General features: G+C 35.6%; 1 protein-coding gene across 6 annotated transcripts in view; it reads left to right on the plus strand.

Annotated features, from left to right (window-relative positions):
* Arid4b (AT-rich interaction domain 4B) overlaps positions 1-19,829 on the plus strand; it is a 117,139-nt gene that overhangs the window by 61,593 nt on the left and 35,717 nt on the right. For 3 of the 6 annotated variants that reach the window (XR_006148363.1, XM_042685924.1, XM_042685925.1), the window contains exons 10-17: positions 631-707; positions 2,251-2,405; positions 5,240-5,312; positions 6,741-6,835; positions 8,231-8,328; positions 10,898-11,138; positions 11,460-11,635; positions 17,765-18,016. Coding sequence is in view for 5 of the 6 variants with exons in the window: in XM_042685924.1 (XP_042541858.1) it covers positions 631-707; positions 2,251-2,405; positions 5,240-5,312; positions 6,741-6,835; positions 8,231-8,328; positions 10,898-11,138; positions 11,460-11,635; positions 17,765-18,016 (1,167 nt within the window). In the remaining variant the exon portion in view is untranslated. The remainder of the gene's footprint in view (positions 1-630; positions 708-2,250; positions 2,406-5,239; positions 5,313-6,740; positions 6,836-8,230; positions 8,329-10,897; positions 11,139-11,459; positions 11,636-17,764; positions 18,017-19,829) is intronic. The other 3 variants (XM_042685927.1, XM_042685926.1, XM_042685928.1) reach the window with 3 other exon arrangements.

Genomic DNA, 19,829 nt, shown 5'->3' on the forward strand with positions numbered 1-19,829 from the left:
TTTTAGTATAAAATAGGAATTTTATGTGATATTTATGGTCAAATTTGTCCCAGTCATTTGCATTTGACACACATGACAAATGGGGATTTCCAGAAATGGTCAAATTGTATCTTAGATGTTTGTTTGTAAGTCTATACTTTGGTTTGGGGGAAAAAAATGTTGAAAAAAGAGTATGTTATAAACTGGTAATTTTACTGCCAGTTTTCAAGTAATTTCTTATTGTAATATCAAGTATTTAACTGAAGATAATTGAAGAGTTTTACTTCTGACTTATTTTTTTTCTGCTTTTACACATTGTTACCTTAAAAAGAGTATTCATTATTCTCTTTTAGTCAAAGGACTGTGTGATATTTGGAAACGCCTAGGTGTTAATGACCCCTTCGCCTCCAACCTGGTTGGTCTGGAGTACACAAGCTTTCTTAAATCAGGACCCTCCTGTAGGTGATTATACATCCTGCCTATCATATTTGGGACTTGCAACCCGTGTCCAGTCACTTTAGATGGTTTATATCAGTATTTGTATATTTTTAATATTTTATATCAGTATTTGTATATTTTTAATATTTTCTAGCAGTGTATTTTTTATGTCTTAATTTATCCTTTTTCTCCCCATGTCATTAACTAATACAGTACTTCAGTTCCAAGAAAAGATGTCCATGAAATTACTAGTGACAGTGCACCAAAGCCTGATGCTGTTTTAAAACAAGGTAAGTGAATAGTAGTGGAGTATGTGATTTTGTACTTTGAAAACCCATATGTGTTTCGTAATGTAAATTTTCTATTTCTATTTTTTAAGCTTATAATTGGTAGTAATCTGGAAAAGTCAGAACTGTTTTATCAGCTATTAGCATATTCTGGCTTTTTTTGCTCAATAATGAAATATAATTTCAGGACATGATAATAAAAGGAATCAAAGTAAATTTGATTTGTCATATCTCACTGATAAGTATAAATTCTTATCATAAGGTTACAATAATTCTGTTTGAGAAATACATTAACTTGAATTTTCATTACTTGATTTTTAATGGCATTGTTAATGGTTAGTTTTTCTCTACCCTTATTTATCAAGCTTAATCATTTGCTATGTAGACTACCTCAGTTATTAAGTATGTAGTTTATGGCTTTATTTTTATGTATTAGAAAAGGACAATAATTGTATCTATCTAATCTCAAGTTAATTCACATAGGTTTTTTTTGGTTTAGTTTTGTTTTGCCTGTGCTGGTGCTTGAACTCAGGGACTGGGCACTGCCCTTGAGCCTCTCTGTGCTCAAGGCTAGCGCAACCACTTGAGCTACAGTGCTACTTCCGCCTTTTCTATGTATGTGGTACTGAGGAATCAAACCCAGGGCTTCATGCATGGTAGGCAAGCACTCTACCACTGAGCCACCTTCCCAGCCCAATTCACATAGTTTTAAAATTAGGTTTAACTAAACATATAGAGAATTTACTTTTGTGTATATCTGCTGGTCCTAGGGCTTGAATTCAGGGCTTGGGTGCTGTCCCTGGGTTTTTTTTTGTTCGAGGTTTAATACTCTTAACACTTGAGACACAGCTCCACTTCTGGCCTTTGGAAGATTAATTGAAGATAAGAATCTCATGGACTTCCCTGCCCAAGTTGGCTTTGAACTCTGATTCTCAGATCTCAGCCTCCTGAGTAGCTAGGATTACAGATGTGAGCCACTGTCACCGGATTCTAAAGAATATTTTTATCATAATGGTCCTTTGTCTTTTAAATACTACTGTTTAATCATTGCTGGGTAAAATATTAAATGATTACCTATATTAAGTTGTTTTTCATTAGAGATGCTTAGTTTCTACTTGAAAGAAGAACATTTCTCATTTACAGTGGCAGCAGTTTCACACTATAAAATGGGTGTCTATGGTCTGGGAATGTGGCTTAATGGTAGAGTGCCTGCCTTGCACACATGAAGCCTTGGGTTCCATTCCTCAGCACCATATACACAGAAATGGCCAGAAGTGGCGCTGTGGCTCAAGTGATAGAGTGCTAGCCTTGAGCAAAAGAAGCTCAGGGACAATGCTCAGACCCTGAGAGTTCAGGCCCCTGGACTGGCAAAAATAAAAATATATAATAAAATGGGTGTCCAGAGCTAAATATTTGATCCCAGTGCCAAGAATGTAGTAGACACTACCTATTAGTGATGGCAATTTTTATTTCTTTATCTTGGATAATTTTTTTTGTAATTGTCTTTTTAATTTCCCCAGTTCACGCATTCAATGTTTCTTTCCAGCCTTTGATCACGCACTTGAATTTCACAAAAGTAGAACTGTTCCCGCTAACTGGAAGACTGAATTGAAAGAAGACAGCTCTAGCAGTGAAGCAGAGGAAGAAGAGGAGGAAGAAGATGACGAAAAAGAAAAGGAAGATAATAGCAGTGAAGAAGAGGTAAATTTAGTTACGTTGCTTAAAGCTGACAGCTGGTTAGGACTTGACTAAGCTCATGAGTAGTTACGTAAGAAGTATTAGAAATACTTAATAGTGAAATTTTATATGCAGTACTTGGCAAAATCAAGTTGCTTATCTTAAAATAAAAATACAGTGTTGCCAAATTAGAACTGTATGCATTCTGGTTATTGTTTTGAATCTTGCTTTGCTCTTTGGTTTATCAGATGACTAGGGAAATACCCACCTCTACTTTACCATGCTTTGTAGCAGTTTGTGCGCATAAGAACTATTACCTCATGAGATGTGTGCACTGACCGTTTGCTGAAATACCTAGCAGAGTATATAAAAAGTGCCTTCCACCTACTATTAAAAATAAAATCAACTCATGTTCATCTTATATTTCTGTTTATTTCCCATCTCTTCATAGAATCTGGAATAATTTTTTGTAATACAAATGAGAAACATCTATGAAGATGTGGCATTTTTTGTTCTTTGATTTTTTTTTTTTTTTGTGGTACTGGGGTTTGAACTTAGGACTAGTAGAGCCATACTTAGATTCATTGTAACTGATTCTTTAGGTCTAGCCATGGGATAACATTTCTCACTGGTACAACATGTACAGCTTCAGTCAAGTTGTTGATAAACAGTGCCAATACTGATAGCTTCTGTGTTGGACCATAAAGTCAGTTGTCTATAATGTATTGAGGAAATAATGATAATTTCTTATGGATATGTAATATTTTTAGTACAGTGTGAAATCCTGCCATTAAACTGTAGTAAGCTATTAATGAAATGAGAGGGACTGCTTTTGGAGTTACATGTTAATCGTCATGGGTAAGAGCTTCCCTGCCTCAGTCTTCTCCTTAGCTCCTTTCTATTTAAAATGCTAAAATGAGGGCACTTGATATTTATCAGTGGTAGAACATTTGCCTAGCATGTGTAAGGTCTTATATCCCATTCCCAGCACTAGGGGAAAAATGAAGAAAAAAATAAAATGAACAGTCATTTCCTTATTTGAAACCTCTGGAGTAAAGTCAAGCTTCAGCATAAAGCCTTTTTCATAGTACAACTGCCTCATGGGTTTTTTTCTTCACACTCATTCTACCTTTTCTTTCTGAACTTTGTGCTATAGCAATGACAAATTCTATACCTTGCTGCTACTTACTTTTGCCAGCTTGGTTGTGAACCACGTACTCTTCTTCCGTCAGTTTCCTAATGTCTACTCGGGAGGCATCTCTGGAAAGGGAAATGGATGAACCATCACCTTTCTCAACTCAGGAAATTTTCACACTCAATTTTCAAGTCGATAGTACTTTCTTTATGCCTAACTTTTTATTTATATGTGTGCACACACATATATGTATATATGTAGTTATATTTATTGACTGCTTTTCTCCCTCACTAATTGATAAACTCCTCAAGGATAGTCACTTGTCTTATTTTTATACTTAGAGTATCTGTCATAGTGCAAAATTTGTAAAGGATGATCAAAAATAGTGGTTACCAAACCTTAGATTTGTTTTCACAAATGCAAATCTGGCCTCTTAAGTTTAATTCAAACTTTCCTTAAATGTTTTTGGAATAGGAATCTGTTTATTTAAGTCATAGTATAGTATGTTCTGTGAAGACAGCTTAATGTCTGAAAATAGATTTCCTTGATGGATATTGGATGACCATACCAAGACCCAGCCTATGTAGATTATGTTTAAATTAAGAAATATAAATTTAACATAAGCAAATTAATGGTTTTCATTTATTCATTGTTCACTTTCCAACTAGCAACCTAATAGTTCACCAGCATCTGTAGTTTCTAGTTTACTGCTCTCCTTTGCTATACTGGCATTTAAAATAAAAGAGGAGAGTTCACAAGAACCCTATCATTCAGCTCATGATTTTCCAAATTAGAAAGGATTTGTTTAGATTCATTTAGAATATCAATTCAATACCCTTGCTCTTTACTACTAGAGCTGTATGTTTCAGCCTGAGTAACTGTAAAGGCTCACTGTATATTGTGAATCATTTTCTCTGCAGTTACTCCTAATGATGTTCTGTAATGTCAGGCTCTACAGCTGTTTATTTTATTTGATTGAGCACCTATCATAGTGCCTATACTTAACAGGTGCTCATTTAATGCTTGTTGAATGGATGAAAGTCATTGAATTGGTGAATTCCTCCCTCTTACCTACTACCCTGCTCCTTGCAGGTTCCTTCAGGACCAGCTCCCTACTGCCACAGCCCTTGGCCACAGCAGCAAGAAGCTAGTCCTTCCCTTGTAATTGATAAATCGGGGAACTATTTTATTACTTGAAGATTACTCTAAGTCTGAATCTTCAGGTATTGTAGATCAAATTTGTTCCCCACTTTACTGATTATATAAGCTTGAAGTACTGTACAGTGGGGCTGCATAAAATGAAGGATGCTTGTAGTTACAATTAATGGGACTCAGACTTGTAGAGTTCCTTGAGGAGCAATAACAGCATCAGCTTGGATGTGCAAACCTAATCCTCTTTATTATTTTGAGAGTAGGTCTTTTTGAGCCTGTGATCCTGATTTAGAGAGTACACTTCTGGTAACAGTAAAACGTCATCATCTTTTTTTCCCATAAGAATTTACATTTGGAATTCTATTATGATAACTTTTAGGATATATTTTCTTCTATATAGCCTAAAATGCGTAGAACTGTCCTATTTCCAATAACTTATTAGTAAATATTTTTTTGAAAAAAATGCCTTTGATATATTTTAATAAGTGTTAGCCTTTATTTTTGGCAGGAAATCTTGCTTGTATGATTAAAATGGTTAATTGATAAAAATAATCCTTTCTTCTGTGATTAGGAAGAAATAGAACCATTTCCAGAAGAAAGAGAAAACTTCCTTCAGCAGTTGTACAAATTTATGGAAGACAGAGGTGAGAGTTTTCACTTTTATTTATCCTTGAGATTGTAGATATCAGTGAGATGATTATTTTAAAAGTAAGAATTCAGGATGTCTAGGGGCAATCAGGGAAAGTGTTAGAGGAACTGAATCTGGTCTAAGTACATTGTAGTATAAATGAAGATACAGTATAGTGAAATCTTCTTGTATAACTTACTGGTTCTAACTTAAAATTCTGGAATATTTTAGAAAATAAGAATAATTACACACACAACAATAATACTGGTTCTAACTTAAAATTCTGGAATATTTTAGGAAATAAGAATAATTACACACAAAACAACAAAATAAAGAATTTAAAGCTAGTTATAATAGCACATGCCTATAATCTCCAAAAATTCAAGGGACAGAGAAAGATTCCATGTTAAGACCTTGCTGAAATGAGAGGGAAAGAGGGAACAGCTGATAATAAGCAAAGGGAAAGAAATGTACATATCATCTGATTTGTAAAAAATAGTTTTATTGTTAAAGGTCATAGAGTTCATAAGCAATGGAGGTTAAGATAATGATGATTATCATTGTGAAGATTAAAAGTTGTTTGTGACTTTAAATAGTAATTACAAAAATATTACAATAATAAAAACAGTATTTACAGTGTTTATACATATAAACATTGTGGGTAATTTAAAGCAATGGTAAGAAATACAACACTTAAAAGTTCATATTCCTTGCTCATTTCTTGTCTTTTACAATTTGTTTAACAAATGATAATAACTATGGGAAATAAAAAAGACCTGCGGAACTGAGACCCCTTAATTTTAAATAAGCTTCCTGTTAGAGTGAGTGCCTGTAATGTAAGCTCCATGGGAGAAGGTGAGAAGAGGAAGTCACAGTCCAAGCCAAGGCTCAGGCAAAAAAGCTCTGTGAAACATAAAGCAAAGGGAGGCAGCAATGTAACATGCTCAGATGGGTAGAATACCTGCCAGTCAAACATAATCCCTGAGTTCAAATGCCAGGACTGCTAAAAAGAAGAGAATTCAACCCCTTAGGCTTGGCGCTGTTTTTGACTGCTGATAATAAAATGACTGTCATAGTGTCTGTCATATAATAAATACAGTGACGAAGTTGATAGTGTTTTATTAGATATTATTGTCATGGGCAAATAAATGCTTATATATTATTCTGCAAATCTATGTTTGGTACCCCAAAGAACTTTCAATATTAGATAACAGAATGACTGTTGATGATGATGCTGTTTTATTAGTACTTACACACCCAGGCCTTACAAAATTCTTCTCCAAAGTCAGCCTGATATATCTGGAAATCTTGTGAGAGGTCATACTTTGTACAAGTTGCCCAATTAACTCAATATTTTATTTAGTTCAGTCAAACCTTGTTTCCTTAATTTTTCATTTTAGTAAAATTTAGTATAATTTTATCTGTGTGTGTTTTTTTTTAACAGGAACTCCTATTAACAAACGACCTGTACTTGGATATCGAAATTTGAATCTTTTTAAGTTATTCAGACTTGTACACAAACTTGGAGGATTTGATAACGTGAGTACTATACACAAAAATGAAATTTTTTCTTTTGGTGTCTGAACACAACCCCAGAACTGGCACCAAAAGGTATCGTCTCTGAGCTTTTTTGCTCAAGCCTAGCTGCCTGGGCTGTCTATGAACCAATCTTCAGATCTCAGCCTCCTGTTTTTAGGTATCTCCATCTCTAAAATAATTGGAAAAGAAAATGGAAAGTCCAGTTTAGATACAGAGACAGCCACCAAAGATGAGATTTACAAATCTTAAACTTTTTTGTGGATAATGTTTTGAGTTTGATTTACTGTTAAATTTTTCATACGTTGATAGAGGTTCTGTTTCATGAAGGTCTGAGTCAGCACAACCATAGTGATTAGAAGAATTTTAATTCATTATCTTTCTTGATTGTATGCTCTTGAGAATTTGAATCTGTCCTAATTTGTGTTTTATTGTTGTTGTTTTTGTTTTTGCAGGGGATGGGGTACTGAGTTTTTCATTTAAGGCTTTATACCAGTGCTTTTACTACTTCTTTTTTTTTTTTGGTTGAGGGGCTTGAACTCTGGACTTGAGCACTGACCTTCAGCTCAAGGCGGGCGCTCTACCACTTGAACCACAGCGCTACTTCCAGTTTTCTGGTGGTTTATTGGAGACAAGAGTCCCACAGACATTCTTGCCTGAGCTGGCTTTGAACCGTGATCCTTAGATCTCAGACTCCTAAGTAGCTAGGATTTACAGGTGTGAACCACCAGCACCCCACTGGCTTTACTACTTTAGCCATTCCTCCAGCACTTTTGGCTTTTAGTTATCTTACTAATAGGGTTCATCCTCTTCCCTCTCCCCCAAGCTGGCTTAGACTGTTACCTTTCTATTTGTACTTCCTGAGTATTTGTCCTGGCAGACATGTACCATGAATGGTTGAGAATGGGATATTTTGAACTTTTTGAGGGTTGGGCTAGAACCATGACCCTTCCAGTCTCAGCCCTCCAGGAGGGCTAGGATCATCAACAAGGGGCATTTTCTTAATATTATTTACATTGTCAGTCTTTTTCATAGTGCCTGAAGTAGACAGAAAATATTTGTTGAACTGATCTGATATGCTTGTTTACCCAACTAAGGATATTCTAGTGAATAAAATGCTTTACTAATTTCAATAAAACTTTTTTGACTCATTATTGACAGAAGACTATTAAGGATTCTGTTTACTTTCGTATTTACTATATCTGTATTTATTTTAAAGTCAAATGGCCTCAGTATTTCAATATTTATTCCTGAGATTTGAATACTAAAATTGCATGTGTAAATCAAATTTAGAATTTGCCAGGTTTGAATAATATCATAATGTATGCTAGGTCTATCAAAATGTTACTACATTCCCACCTTTTAATTGGATAGTTTTCATTTTACTTTGTCCATTAGATTGAAAGTGGAGCTGTTTGGAAACAAGTCTACCAAGATCTTGGAATCCCTGTTTTAAACTCGGCCGCAGGATACAATGTTAAATGTGCTTATAAAAAGTAAGTCAGTATACTTGATAAAACTATCTTCAACACTTTATCTAGAAAGCAGAATGGAATTTACCATTCAACTGAAGGTATTTCATTAGAGATTTTACTAGAGTAATAAGTCTAAAATAGCATTTTCTATTCATTTGTTTGTGTTGTCTCAGTACTTAAGCTTGAACTTGGGATGTAGGCACTGTCTCTGAGCTTTTTTTAGCTCATGGCTAGTATTCCACCACTTGAGCTATATCTCTATTTCCAGCTTTTTTGGTAGTTAAACTTTCCTGCTCAGAATGGCTTCTTTCTTGCCTAGGCTGGCTTTGAATTGTGATCCTCAAATCTTGGATTCCTGAATAGCTAGGATTACAAGCATGAGCTAAAGGGCACCCAGCTTACTTTTGTGTATTTTAGCATTTTCTATTCTAGTATATTATGTGAGTATTAGATCTATAAAACGTTTGTAAAGAAAGTGTTTATGGTCAAAAATGTGTAAAATTCTGCATAGAGCTTTTAAAAAGCTAATACAACACAATAGAATATTATGCAGCCATTAGAAATGACAAAATAATGGCATTTGCAGGGAAATGGATGGAGCTAGAAGGAATCATGTTGAGCGAGGTAAGCCAAGAGCAAAGAGACAAACGGTACATGGTCTCCCTGATAAGTGGATGCTAAATCCAAAATGTTAGGTGATATGACAAAACTAACAGGACTTAAGAAACAACTCCCACTCATCTGGTCGAACCACTACTAAATATTCCCATGCTGCTGGTCACATGTATGGTGTATATGTGTACACCGTTATATGTTATAGAGTGTGATAGACAATTTGCTTCAGGAAAGCTAGAATGAACTTGTGACTTTAAGTGAGCATCATTATTCCACAATACTGTGAAATTTGGGAAATTATGTAATCACTTAATCCCAATAATAAAAAAAAAAAGAACCTCGGGGAAGGTAGGGAGGGAGGGGATGGTAGGGGGAAAACAATGGAGGGGGTAACAATGTTCAATAGGAAGTGTACTCATTACCTTACTCATGTAACTGTAACCCTCTGTATAGTATCTTTACAATAAAAAATAAAAAGAAAAAAAAAAGCTAATACAGTCAAATGGAGAATCCTAGTTCTGCCAATTCCTTGCTTCGCTAATCTTTGGCCATTTTGTTTTTTGTTTTTTTTTTTGGGTCCGGTTGTGGGGCCTGAACTCTGGGCCTGGGCGCTGTCCCTCAGCTCTTCAGCTCAAGGCTAGCACTCTACCACTTGACCACAGCGCCACTTTCCGGCTTTTTTCTTTTTTTGCTTATGTGGTGCTGAGGAATCGAACCCAGGGCCTCAGGCTTGCAAGGCAAGCGCTCTACCACTGAGCCACCTTCCCAGCCCCTGGCCATTTTTTATTAAGCCTTGCTTTCTTCAGTTGTATAATGAATTAATACTACTTGTTTATGGTTGTTGTGTTGTTTAAATTAAGTACTACAAGCCCTGATACCTTGCATTAAGGAAAGCTCAAAAAGTACATACAGTACTCTGAATACTTTTTTTTTTTTTTTTTTTTGGATGGAAACAAGCTGTCACTAAAGTGCCCAGGCTTATATTCTAAATTCATGATCCTCCTTCTTTTACCTCCTGGTATCACAGAAGTGAACCATCTCATCTAGCATTTTATTATTAGTACTTACTAGTACTTTGGTTATATTTGGATTATGACTTTTAAGTACTTTTTTTTTTTTCTCCAATGCCAGGCCTACGCTTGACCTCAGGATGTGGGCACTGTCCCAACCTTTTTTTTTCCTCAAGGCTAGCCCTTTACCACTGGTACCACTGGAGCCACAGCTCTACTTCTAGAGATAATAATCATAAAGATTTTTCAATTTTAATTTTATTTTTTTTTGTCATGGGGCATGAACTCTGAGCCTGGGCATTGTCCCTGTACCACTTGAGCCACAGCGCCACTTCCGGCTTTTTCTGCTTATATGGTACTGAGGAACCGAACCTAAGGCCTCATGCATGCAAGACAAGCACTCTTAACTTTCCCTGCCCCCCTCGTAAGGATTTTTGTGTGCAAGCTGGCTTCAGACATCAATCCTCAGATCTCAGCCTCTTTCATAGCTAGGATTACAGGTATGAGCTGTCAAAGCCTGGCCAGCACAGCTCTTAAGTGTATGCTTTTTATTTGAGTTAAAAAATTCAGGAAGAAATCGGGCATGGTACTCATGTATAATCCTAGCTCTTGGGAAGTTGTGGCAAGAGAATCATGAGTTCAGGACAGCCTGAATTGCATGGCTGGACCATTCCTTACTAAAAAGAGGGGGTAAAAAAAAGAAAAAGATGGGAAGAACTGAATAGAAAAATTAGAATGTAAATGAAGCTTAAACAAGAGAAATGAATTAAAATATAAGAATCTCTACAGTATGAGCCAGGGTGTGCTGGTTTCTTTCTGTAACCCCAGCATTAGGGAGGCTGAGACAGGAAGATCAGGACTTTGAGCTGAATTTATGTTATAGTTTTCTATTTAAAAAATAAGAAAAGAAGCAAACAAGAAGATCCTCTACAGTAACATTGAAATGTTTCTCTTCATGTTTCCAGATACTTATATGGTTTTGAGGAATACTGTAGGTCGGCTAATATTGAGTTTCAGATGGCATTGCCTGAGAAAGTTAATAAGTCATGTAAGGAATGTGAAAATGTAAAAGAAACAAAAGTTAAGGAAGAAGGTGAAACAGACATCAAAGAAGTAAAGATTGAAGAGGAGAGGAATATAATGCCAAAAGAGGAGAAGCCCCTAGAGGATGAGATGGAAAGAAAGGAAAATATAAAGCCACTTCTGGTAAATCAGATATTGTTCATTATCCTTTATTGCCTTTGGTATGTTTTCTGCATTCTCTGTAAAGTGTAGTATTGTATTTTGTACTTTCCTTCATTAAGTGTTACCTTTAAATAATGGTAATGACTGGTCAAGGTAGCTCTTAGTTATTTTTTGTGTAGTGCATTTGGAGAATGGCAATAATTTATTAATTGTAATGCTTGTATCAGTGTTAGTGTTGGTTGCTACCTCCTGTTGCTCTTAAGGTCATGGAGTTATTAGGTTGGAGTTTTTTGTTTTTGCCTTTTAACTTTTGTTTGTTTAGCTCCTTTGATCTTTTTCTAGGGAAGTAAAAAGAATTTATTAGAATCTGTACCTCTACAGTCTGATCAGGAAAAAGAAGTTTCCAATAAAAAGTCAGAAGAAAATGAAAGTCTGGATGATAAAGATGATGGCACTGCTAGGGTAGATCAGTCCCTCAGCATAAAGGTAGAAGCTGAAGAAGAAAAAGCAAAATCTGGGTAAGATATTTGTTTTTGGTTATGATGCATTTTGGCTAAATTAATTCTTACTGTTCACTCTTGGTGTGTGTGTGTGTATATATATGTATATATATATATATATATATATATATATACATATATATACATTTAAATGACAAAGTACAGAGTAATGGTCACTTGCATTCATAAAGAAAATAGCATTTACCTTCAGAGACCCTGCATTTGTAGAAACAGATTGTTCTTGCTCTCATCATAGAATTTACCAGATTTTTAGTGAGGAAAAAACACTTTTTACTGAATATGGTCTGCTCAGTATCAGTCACTATGAACCTTTGGGAAGGTATTCTTTAATGTTACATAGATGGTGTGTTGGCTATAAGGTCTGAGAGTTGTTTATGTATTTTAAGCAAAAATTAAGAATGGAGAAATACGAAGTTTTATTACAAAGACTATTATTGTGGTTTTTTTTTTTTTTTTTTTGTAATTAGAAGCACTGTTTTAATCACTTTGAAAAAGTGAATTATTTAACGTTGTGCTGCCAGTGGTCCCTGAATAGTATAGGTCATTTTGGGCATTTAATTTATATCTGAGATTTAAAAAAATATTTCCATTTAGTAGCTCATTTAATTGAGAACCTTAAAAACCACTTTAGTATTTTGTCTGATATTTAGCCACTATACAAATGGGGGGGAGGAGATAAAATCAGCTGAGCTAAGGTTAATATAGTAAGAAGTGTTTGTTAATAGTACTTTGTTACATTTTCATGTGTGTAAGGACATATTAAAGTATGCTTTGCTGTTTTTAGATACTGTTTTAATTATTTGTAAAGATTCAGCTGTTTGCCTAAAATCTGTTGCTCCGTCTATTGAAATTTTGGTGACAGCAAGTATGAAAAAAATACTGGGTTTTGATTAATAAAAGCATTTATTGACTGTACTTTGTCATATCTCTGTATAACTATGTATTTAAAATGCTCCTTCTACTGGATACCATTCAGATAATAAGAAACTCAGTCCAGATTTGACTTTTGACTAAAATCTTAAACCTATGGATGTTTTTTGGAGCATCTACTCTTATAAGGCACTTTGAAAAGTCTTGTTTTCATTGTGACTAGAAATTGTGTTTAAGTTCCAATTTGGTACATCTTAATTTACAGAATATATTTTGTAAGTTTATCTTTTAAACTTTTATGTATTATGGATAACTAGAAACTCAGTAATAGACTGTGTAACATTAAAGCCAGCACTGGTTCCATAAGAGGAATAATATAACCTAGATATATAGAATACTGTACTGTCTAGGTTTGTGTAAGTATACTATGATAATTGCATAATGATAAGTTCACCAACCAGTGGGTTGCTCAGAATGTATCTTTGTTAAGTCATATGACTGTATTTGTAGTACAAACTAATTTTCTTGATATGATTGCCCAGCTTTGATAGAGAATTCTTAAAAAGGAAGTTACAGTACTATATTTTAAAAAATCTAATTATACGTCACTTAGCCATATAGTACATTCTGGGAAATACATTGTTAGGTGACTTCATGGCCATGCCGAACCTGTAAGAGTGTAAGCAAACTAAGATGGCTATGACAGTATGAGACAATAATGCCTTATAGGACCACTGTTCTGTTGTGAGTAGTCTATTGACTAAAATGTCAACATAACTATATTGTGTTTTCTCTCATCTGCCGTGATTCATTGCCAGAGTTAGTTTGTCCTTTTGTGTTTTGTTCCTGGGTACCTTCTTTACACCACTACTCTTGTGCTGAGGGTTATTTTTTAAATTAAAATGAATTGGAAACAAATAATGTTGCTATGACAATATAACTGAGATGGTACTGGTAAGTGACCAAGAGGTAGATAGCATATGCCATGTGATATGCAAGACTAAGAATGATTTACAATCTTGCATAAGTAGAGCACGAAAATGTTAAGATTTTTCTCACACTACTTAGAAGTATGTCCATAAAATTTACAAACTTTCTGTTTCTGGAATTTTCCTTTTAAGATTTCAGATTGCTTTTGATGGTTTATAACTGAAATGGACAAGCCACAGATAGGATGTGTTACTGTAACTGAGTAATTGATTTATTAGTTTTGTAACGTAAATGTAGTTTGAGTATTTTGCTTATTGAGATGAAATGCTTTTTTTCCCTCTTGAAGTTGTTTTCCCCAAATGATGTTCTTTAAATACAATTCTAAACATTTGTGTGTAACATGTATGTGTGCATGTACATAATTTATGAATCAGCTTTTTAAAAATCTATATGTTGTTTGCATTTTCTTTCAGAGAGTATCTTGACTTTGTATGTTCCAACAGATTTACACGTTACTCTATAAGGCTGAGAACTGGTGGTTCATGTCTGTAATCTTAACTACTCAGGAAAAAGATTTGAGGATCATGGTTCAAAGCCAGACTAAGGCAGGAAACCTGGTACTCAGGAGGTTGAGATCTGAGGATCACAATTGAAAGCCATCCTGGGCAGGAAAGATTATTATCTCCAATTAACTACCCAAAAAGCCAGAAGTGGAGCTGTGGCTCAAGTGATGGAGCACTAACCTTGAGCACAAAAAGCTCAGGGACAGTGCCTAGGCCCTGAGTTCAAGCCCAGCATTAGCCAAAAACAGGAAAGTAGAGAAATTTTTTGGATTTCCAAAAATCATTTTGTTTGCTTTTTATATACTTAAGTGTATTATTTAAGTAAATTGTATTTAGGATCATAAATAACAGTTTCTAAGTTTCATTGTATTGTTTTATTGGTGTATCACTTTTCCTACTAAATTAAGTAACAGTATACCTAAACCACTTACAACTCAAAGATATTTGATATTATTGACTTTTCCAGCTGTACTCAATGTGTGTTTGTATGTTTTTAATGTAAGATGTAGTTCAGTGGTCTGTTTTCCTTTTATGGGTTCTGGGGCTTGAACATGGAACCTGTATGCTCTCCCTGAATTCTTTTGCTCAAGGTTATTGAGCTTTTTTGCTCAAGGCTAGTGCTCTACCACTGGAACCACAGCTCTACTTCTGTCTCTCTCTTTTTTTAAAAAAAATTTTTTGGTGGTTAATTAGAGATAAGCATCTCATGGACTTGCCTGCCCAGGCTGGCCTCAAACCAACATCCTCACGTCTCAGCCTCTTGAGTTACTAGGATTACAGGTATGAGTCACCAGTACCCAACAATTGTTTTCATTTTCTGTAATTGACTTTTTATTGTGTATATCTCTTCTCTTTTATATGGTGGTTCTTAGGTACATAATAGATCAGTTTTGCCATGAACATACTTTCTGGTGTACAATCTGCAGACTTGAACAAATAGTTTACCATCATAAGGCCATTTTTTGAGATTTTAGTCCTGTTAAAATTATTTTTCATTATAGAAATGTTGTTATATTATCAGTATTAATGTCTTTGATTTCATAATACACCATGCTTTGTTTAATTACTGACTTGATAGTTACTGAACCTCTTATTTTTATATTTGCTTTTTGAGACAAGCTTTTATGTGTAGGCCAGGCTGGTTTTGAACTTCTGTCTTAGCATCTTGAGTGCTGGGAATACAGGCATACATAAAGTAACTTGTGGGCTGGGAAGGTGGCTCAGTGATAGAGCGCTTGCCTTGCATGCATGAGGCCCTGGGTTCGATTCCTCAGCACCACAGAAGCAAAAAAGAAAAACGCCAGAAGTGGCACTGTGGCTCAAGTGGTAGGGTGCTAGCCTTGAGCTGAAGAGCTGAGGGACATCACCCAGGCCCAGAGTTCAGGCCCCACGACCGGACCCAAAAAATAAAAAATAAACTAACTTGTAACTGAGCATATTTTATTTTAATTTTTCTTAGTTTATTTCTGGGGGGTCAGGGTCTTTGTAGTGTAAGCTGGCTTGGAAATCAGCATATAGGCCTGGAACTCCTGCCTCAGGCTCCCAAGTCCTGGGGTTAGAGTATGCTCTACCATACCTGCTCCTGAGTAAAGTGGGGGTAATCCTTGAGGATATTGTAGTCTTTATATTTTAGATAAAACTGATAGGTTGGCTACTTTTTGTGAACTCAGACTCCATTTCAACTCTTCTACTATACAGAGATGACACAAGTGGTTCAGAATACTACTTATATCACTACTTGTAGGTTATTTTTGTTGTTTTTATAATTAGGAGTGATAAGTTTCCAATAAAAGGCTGCATATAAAAATGTAAAAATTGATGTAATCCTAGCTATTCAGGAGGCTGAGATCTGAGAATCGCAGTTTGAAGCCAGCCCAGACAGGAAAGTCCATGAGACTCTTATCTCCAATTAACCACCAGAAAACCAGAAGTGGTGCTGTGGCTCAAGTGGTAGAGTGCTCGTCTTGAGCTGAAGATCAGCTCAGGGCCAGCACCCAGCCCAGAGTTCAAACCCCTGACCAAAAAAAAAAAAAGTGTAAAAATTACCACTAGAAGAAAGTTTTCTCTTTTTTTGTGCGTTCTGGAAATTGAACTCAGGGCTTTGGACATGGTAGACATTTGCTGTACTACTAAGTTATCTCTTTTGACCTGTATTCATTAATTTTTAAAGCATAATTACTTAGTTGTCTTGTGTCTCTATTTTCTATTTTATCCATTTGTCCTTAATGAAGTGATGGATCCTTTTCAAGAGCTATTATAATAGGTACAGACATATGACAAAGCAGATAAAGAGATTTAAGTCTTCCATTTCATATTCAAATTTATATAAATATTATTATTGCTATATAATTGAAGATTTTCTCCTTTTTTTGATTGTGCGTGTTTGTGTGCTTGTGTGTGTACCAGTATTGGAGATTGAACTCGGGGCCTGGGCATTGCACTGTTTCTTAGCATTTTTGTTCAAAGCTGGAGTTTCATTTCTTGAGCTGTGGCTTTTTTGGTGGTTAGTTGGAGAGTCTCATGGACTTTTCCTGCCCAGATTGGCTTCAGACCATGATGTTCAGATTCTGAGCTAGGATTACAGGTGTGAGCCACCAGCGCCCAGCAAATAATTTTTTTAATACAGATCTATGAATAATTATAAAATAAGTATCAAGCCAGGCGTGGTGGTATATGTCTATAAACCTATCATTTGGGAGGCTGTGAAGCAAGAACATTGAGTTTATTTGAAGCCAGAGCATACTACATTGTCAGACTGATATATCCATCCATCCATCCAATCCATCCCCCCCCTCCCACCCCCATGGTCAGTTTTAGGAAGTAGATGTTATTGAGAAGCTGCAAGTACTTATGATGCTCCTTCTAGAAAAGTCTGGAGTTTAGTTTCCTCTATTTGTGATTGGCCTCTCATCTCATATTGAGAATTCAAAGAAGAAAAGTTTCAGTAAAAGTGTAGTTAAGAGAACAGACATAGGTGAAAGACATTTAGAAGGGTAGAAAAACAAATTAGATGTGAATGTTTCTCTGAAATTTAATTTTTTCAATTCAGCATGCAAAATTTGGGGCACATTTTAACATCTTGTAAATAGTTTTGTTTAAACACCCTCAAGTTTTGTTTTTTGTTCTTCGCAAAACTTATTGTTGTTATAAGGGTGATATACAGAGGGGTTACAGTTATATAAGTCAGGTAAAGAGTACATTTCTTTCTGGATGGTATCACTCCTTCCCTTGGTCTCTCCCAGTTTTTCCCTCCTATCCCCACCCACAAGTTGTATATAGTTCATTTGCAACATAGTGTCTAGTGTGTACCACTGCTACATCCTTAAGTTTTAAACTGGAAGTTGTTGTTAAAAAATAATATTTGTAGTCAGAAAATGGCAATGAAGTACAGTGATTTTTTTTTTTTTTGTCAACTGAGTTGTGAAATGTTTCCATAATTAGAAACATGAGAAAATTGCTACAGTTAACCTTACTAGTTTCTTGCTAATTAGTACAACTTTCTGTTCTTCTGACTTTTGGAAATTTTCTTTTAATGCATTTATTTTTTAATCTTCATTTTTCTTGAAACATATCTTTCTTTCACTGTTATCATCTTACACAGTTTTAGTTTTTAATAGTACTTTTTGAAGCTCAACATTTTATACACATGGAACCTGCTGTTTCCAGACAAGCACACCACAATTTTTATCAGTATATGTGGTTTGGAACTGGAAAGCTTATGGAGTTTCTTTTATTAACTCTGCAATTTTTTAAACCTTTCAAGAGATGAAACGAATAAAGAAGAAGATGAAGATGATGAAGAAGGAGAAGAGGAGGAGGAGGAGGAGGAAGAGGAGGAAGATGATGATGACAACAATGAGGAAGAGGAGTTTGAGTGCTACCCACCAGGCATGAAAGTCCAAGTGCGGTATGGACGAGGGAAAAATCAAAAAATGTATGAAGCTAGTATAAAAGATTCTGATGTCGAAGGTGGAGAGGTCCTTTACTTGGTGCATTACTGCGGATGGAATGTGAGGTAACTTGAGTTTTAGCTAGTGATTATTACCTAAAAACACTTCAAAAATACTTTTCTGTTTTGAAACTTACCTATCAAGTTGCAGACTTGTTAGTTTTCTAATTGAGGTCACAGTACCATAATAAACACTGGAAGCTTCTACAGGAAATACCTCACTTAGTGACATCCTGTTTAATGTCTTCAGCACTTAGATGACATCATTGACTTATATCTAAAACATGTAGTTTGAGGAAAAACATATTACTAGGATGAAGAATTTGAGCTTCTTGAGATCCCTAAGACCATTACCAGGCTGCCCGTTCTCTTTTTTAAAGACCTTGCCATAGTAGCCTCTGGGTTCTTCTGGGATTTTGAATTTCAGAACAGCCTATCTTGTCAATACTAGCTGTTGCATCATAGCCTTGCTCAGAAGCCTAGGAGGGGTTTTATATCTTTGAAGCAGTGTGGTTGTGAAAACTTCTTGTTTAGAATAGCAGGCCTGTGGTGACTGCCACCAGCCTAGGGGACTGAGTGACAGAGCTGGGAGTTGTTAGGTTGTACCCATTGACTTCAGAGCTGGGAGTTAGTTAGGTTGTGACCATTGACTTCAAAGCTGGGGTTTAGTTAGGTTGTGACCATTGACTTCAGAGCTGAGAGTTAGTTAGGTTGTGCCCATTGGCTTCAGAGCTGGGAGTTGTTAGGTTGTGACCATTGACTTCAGAGCTGGAGTTTAGATAGGTTGTGACTATTGACTTCAGAGCTGGGGTTTAGTTAGGTTGTGCCCATTGACTTCAGAACTGGGATTTAGTTAGGTTATGCCCATTGACTTCAGAGCTGGGAGTTGTTAGGTTGTGCCCATTGACTTCAGAGCTGGGACTTAGTTAGGTTGTGACTATTGAGTTCAGAGCTGGGAGTTGTTAGGTTGTGCTCATTGACTTCAGAGCTAGGATTTAGTTAGGTTGTGACCATTGACTTCAGAGCTGGGACTTAGTTAGGTTGTGACTATTGAGTTCAGAGCTCGGTATTAGTTAGGCTGTGACCATTGACTTCAGCTTTTCCTTGTACAAGTTTTCTTTGGTTTATCCAAAGAAATTATGCATTTCACTTTTGTCCAAAATTGGTAAGTCAGTTTTAAGACCTGATCACTTAATTATTGCTTAATAATAACTTCTTGTATTTTGGAATTCTTGATATTGCTTATGAAATTTAGTCTTTGATAGAGAGCCCTGAAAAATTCATCATGGATGCTTTCAGGAGTATTGTATTTTCAAAGAAGAATACCAATTCTCACACTTTATGTTTAAATATACTCTTAATGGTTGGGTGTGGCTCAGTGGTAGTGTGCACACTGAACATGTGTGAGGCACTGTTTCAGCCCTCTCATTGTGTGTACCTATGTATACATGTAAACATTCTCATGCACATCTACATGCCCAGTATTCTGTGGTTTGCGAATTAAGATGATATTATTTCAGATTTTCTGTTTCTTAGAAATAAAAATTTTGAGACAGATATGGCGGTCCACAGCTTTAATCCCAGCATTCAGGGGGCTGAAGCGAGAAGAATGCAAGTTTTAAGCCAGCCTGGGCTAGGGCTACTCAGTGAGACCCTGTCTCAAACCTACTTTAACCCTCACTTTAAAAAAAAAGGCACACTAGTTCAGTGGAAGCCATAGAAAAGCATGGCCTAATCTAATTAACCTATTTTATTTTGTGAAAGTACAAATTTTATCTAATGCTACAAAGAAAATAACTTAAGTCATGAGGAAGTGTTCTCTTTATAACTCATTATTATTATTTCTAACAAGCTTAACAAAGGTCTGAGCCTGGTGTCA

Source organism: Dipodomys spectabilis, unplaced genomic scaffold (assembly GCF_019054845.1).
Source record: "Dipodomys spectabilis isolate Male_0828 unplaced genomic scaffold, ASM1905484v1 ptg000096l, whole genome shotgun sequence".
NCBI classification, from domain to species: Eukaryota; Metazoa; Chordata; class Mammalia; order Rodentia; family Heteromyidae; genus Dipodomys; species Dipodomys spectabilis.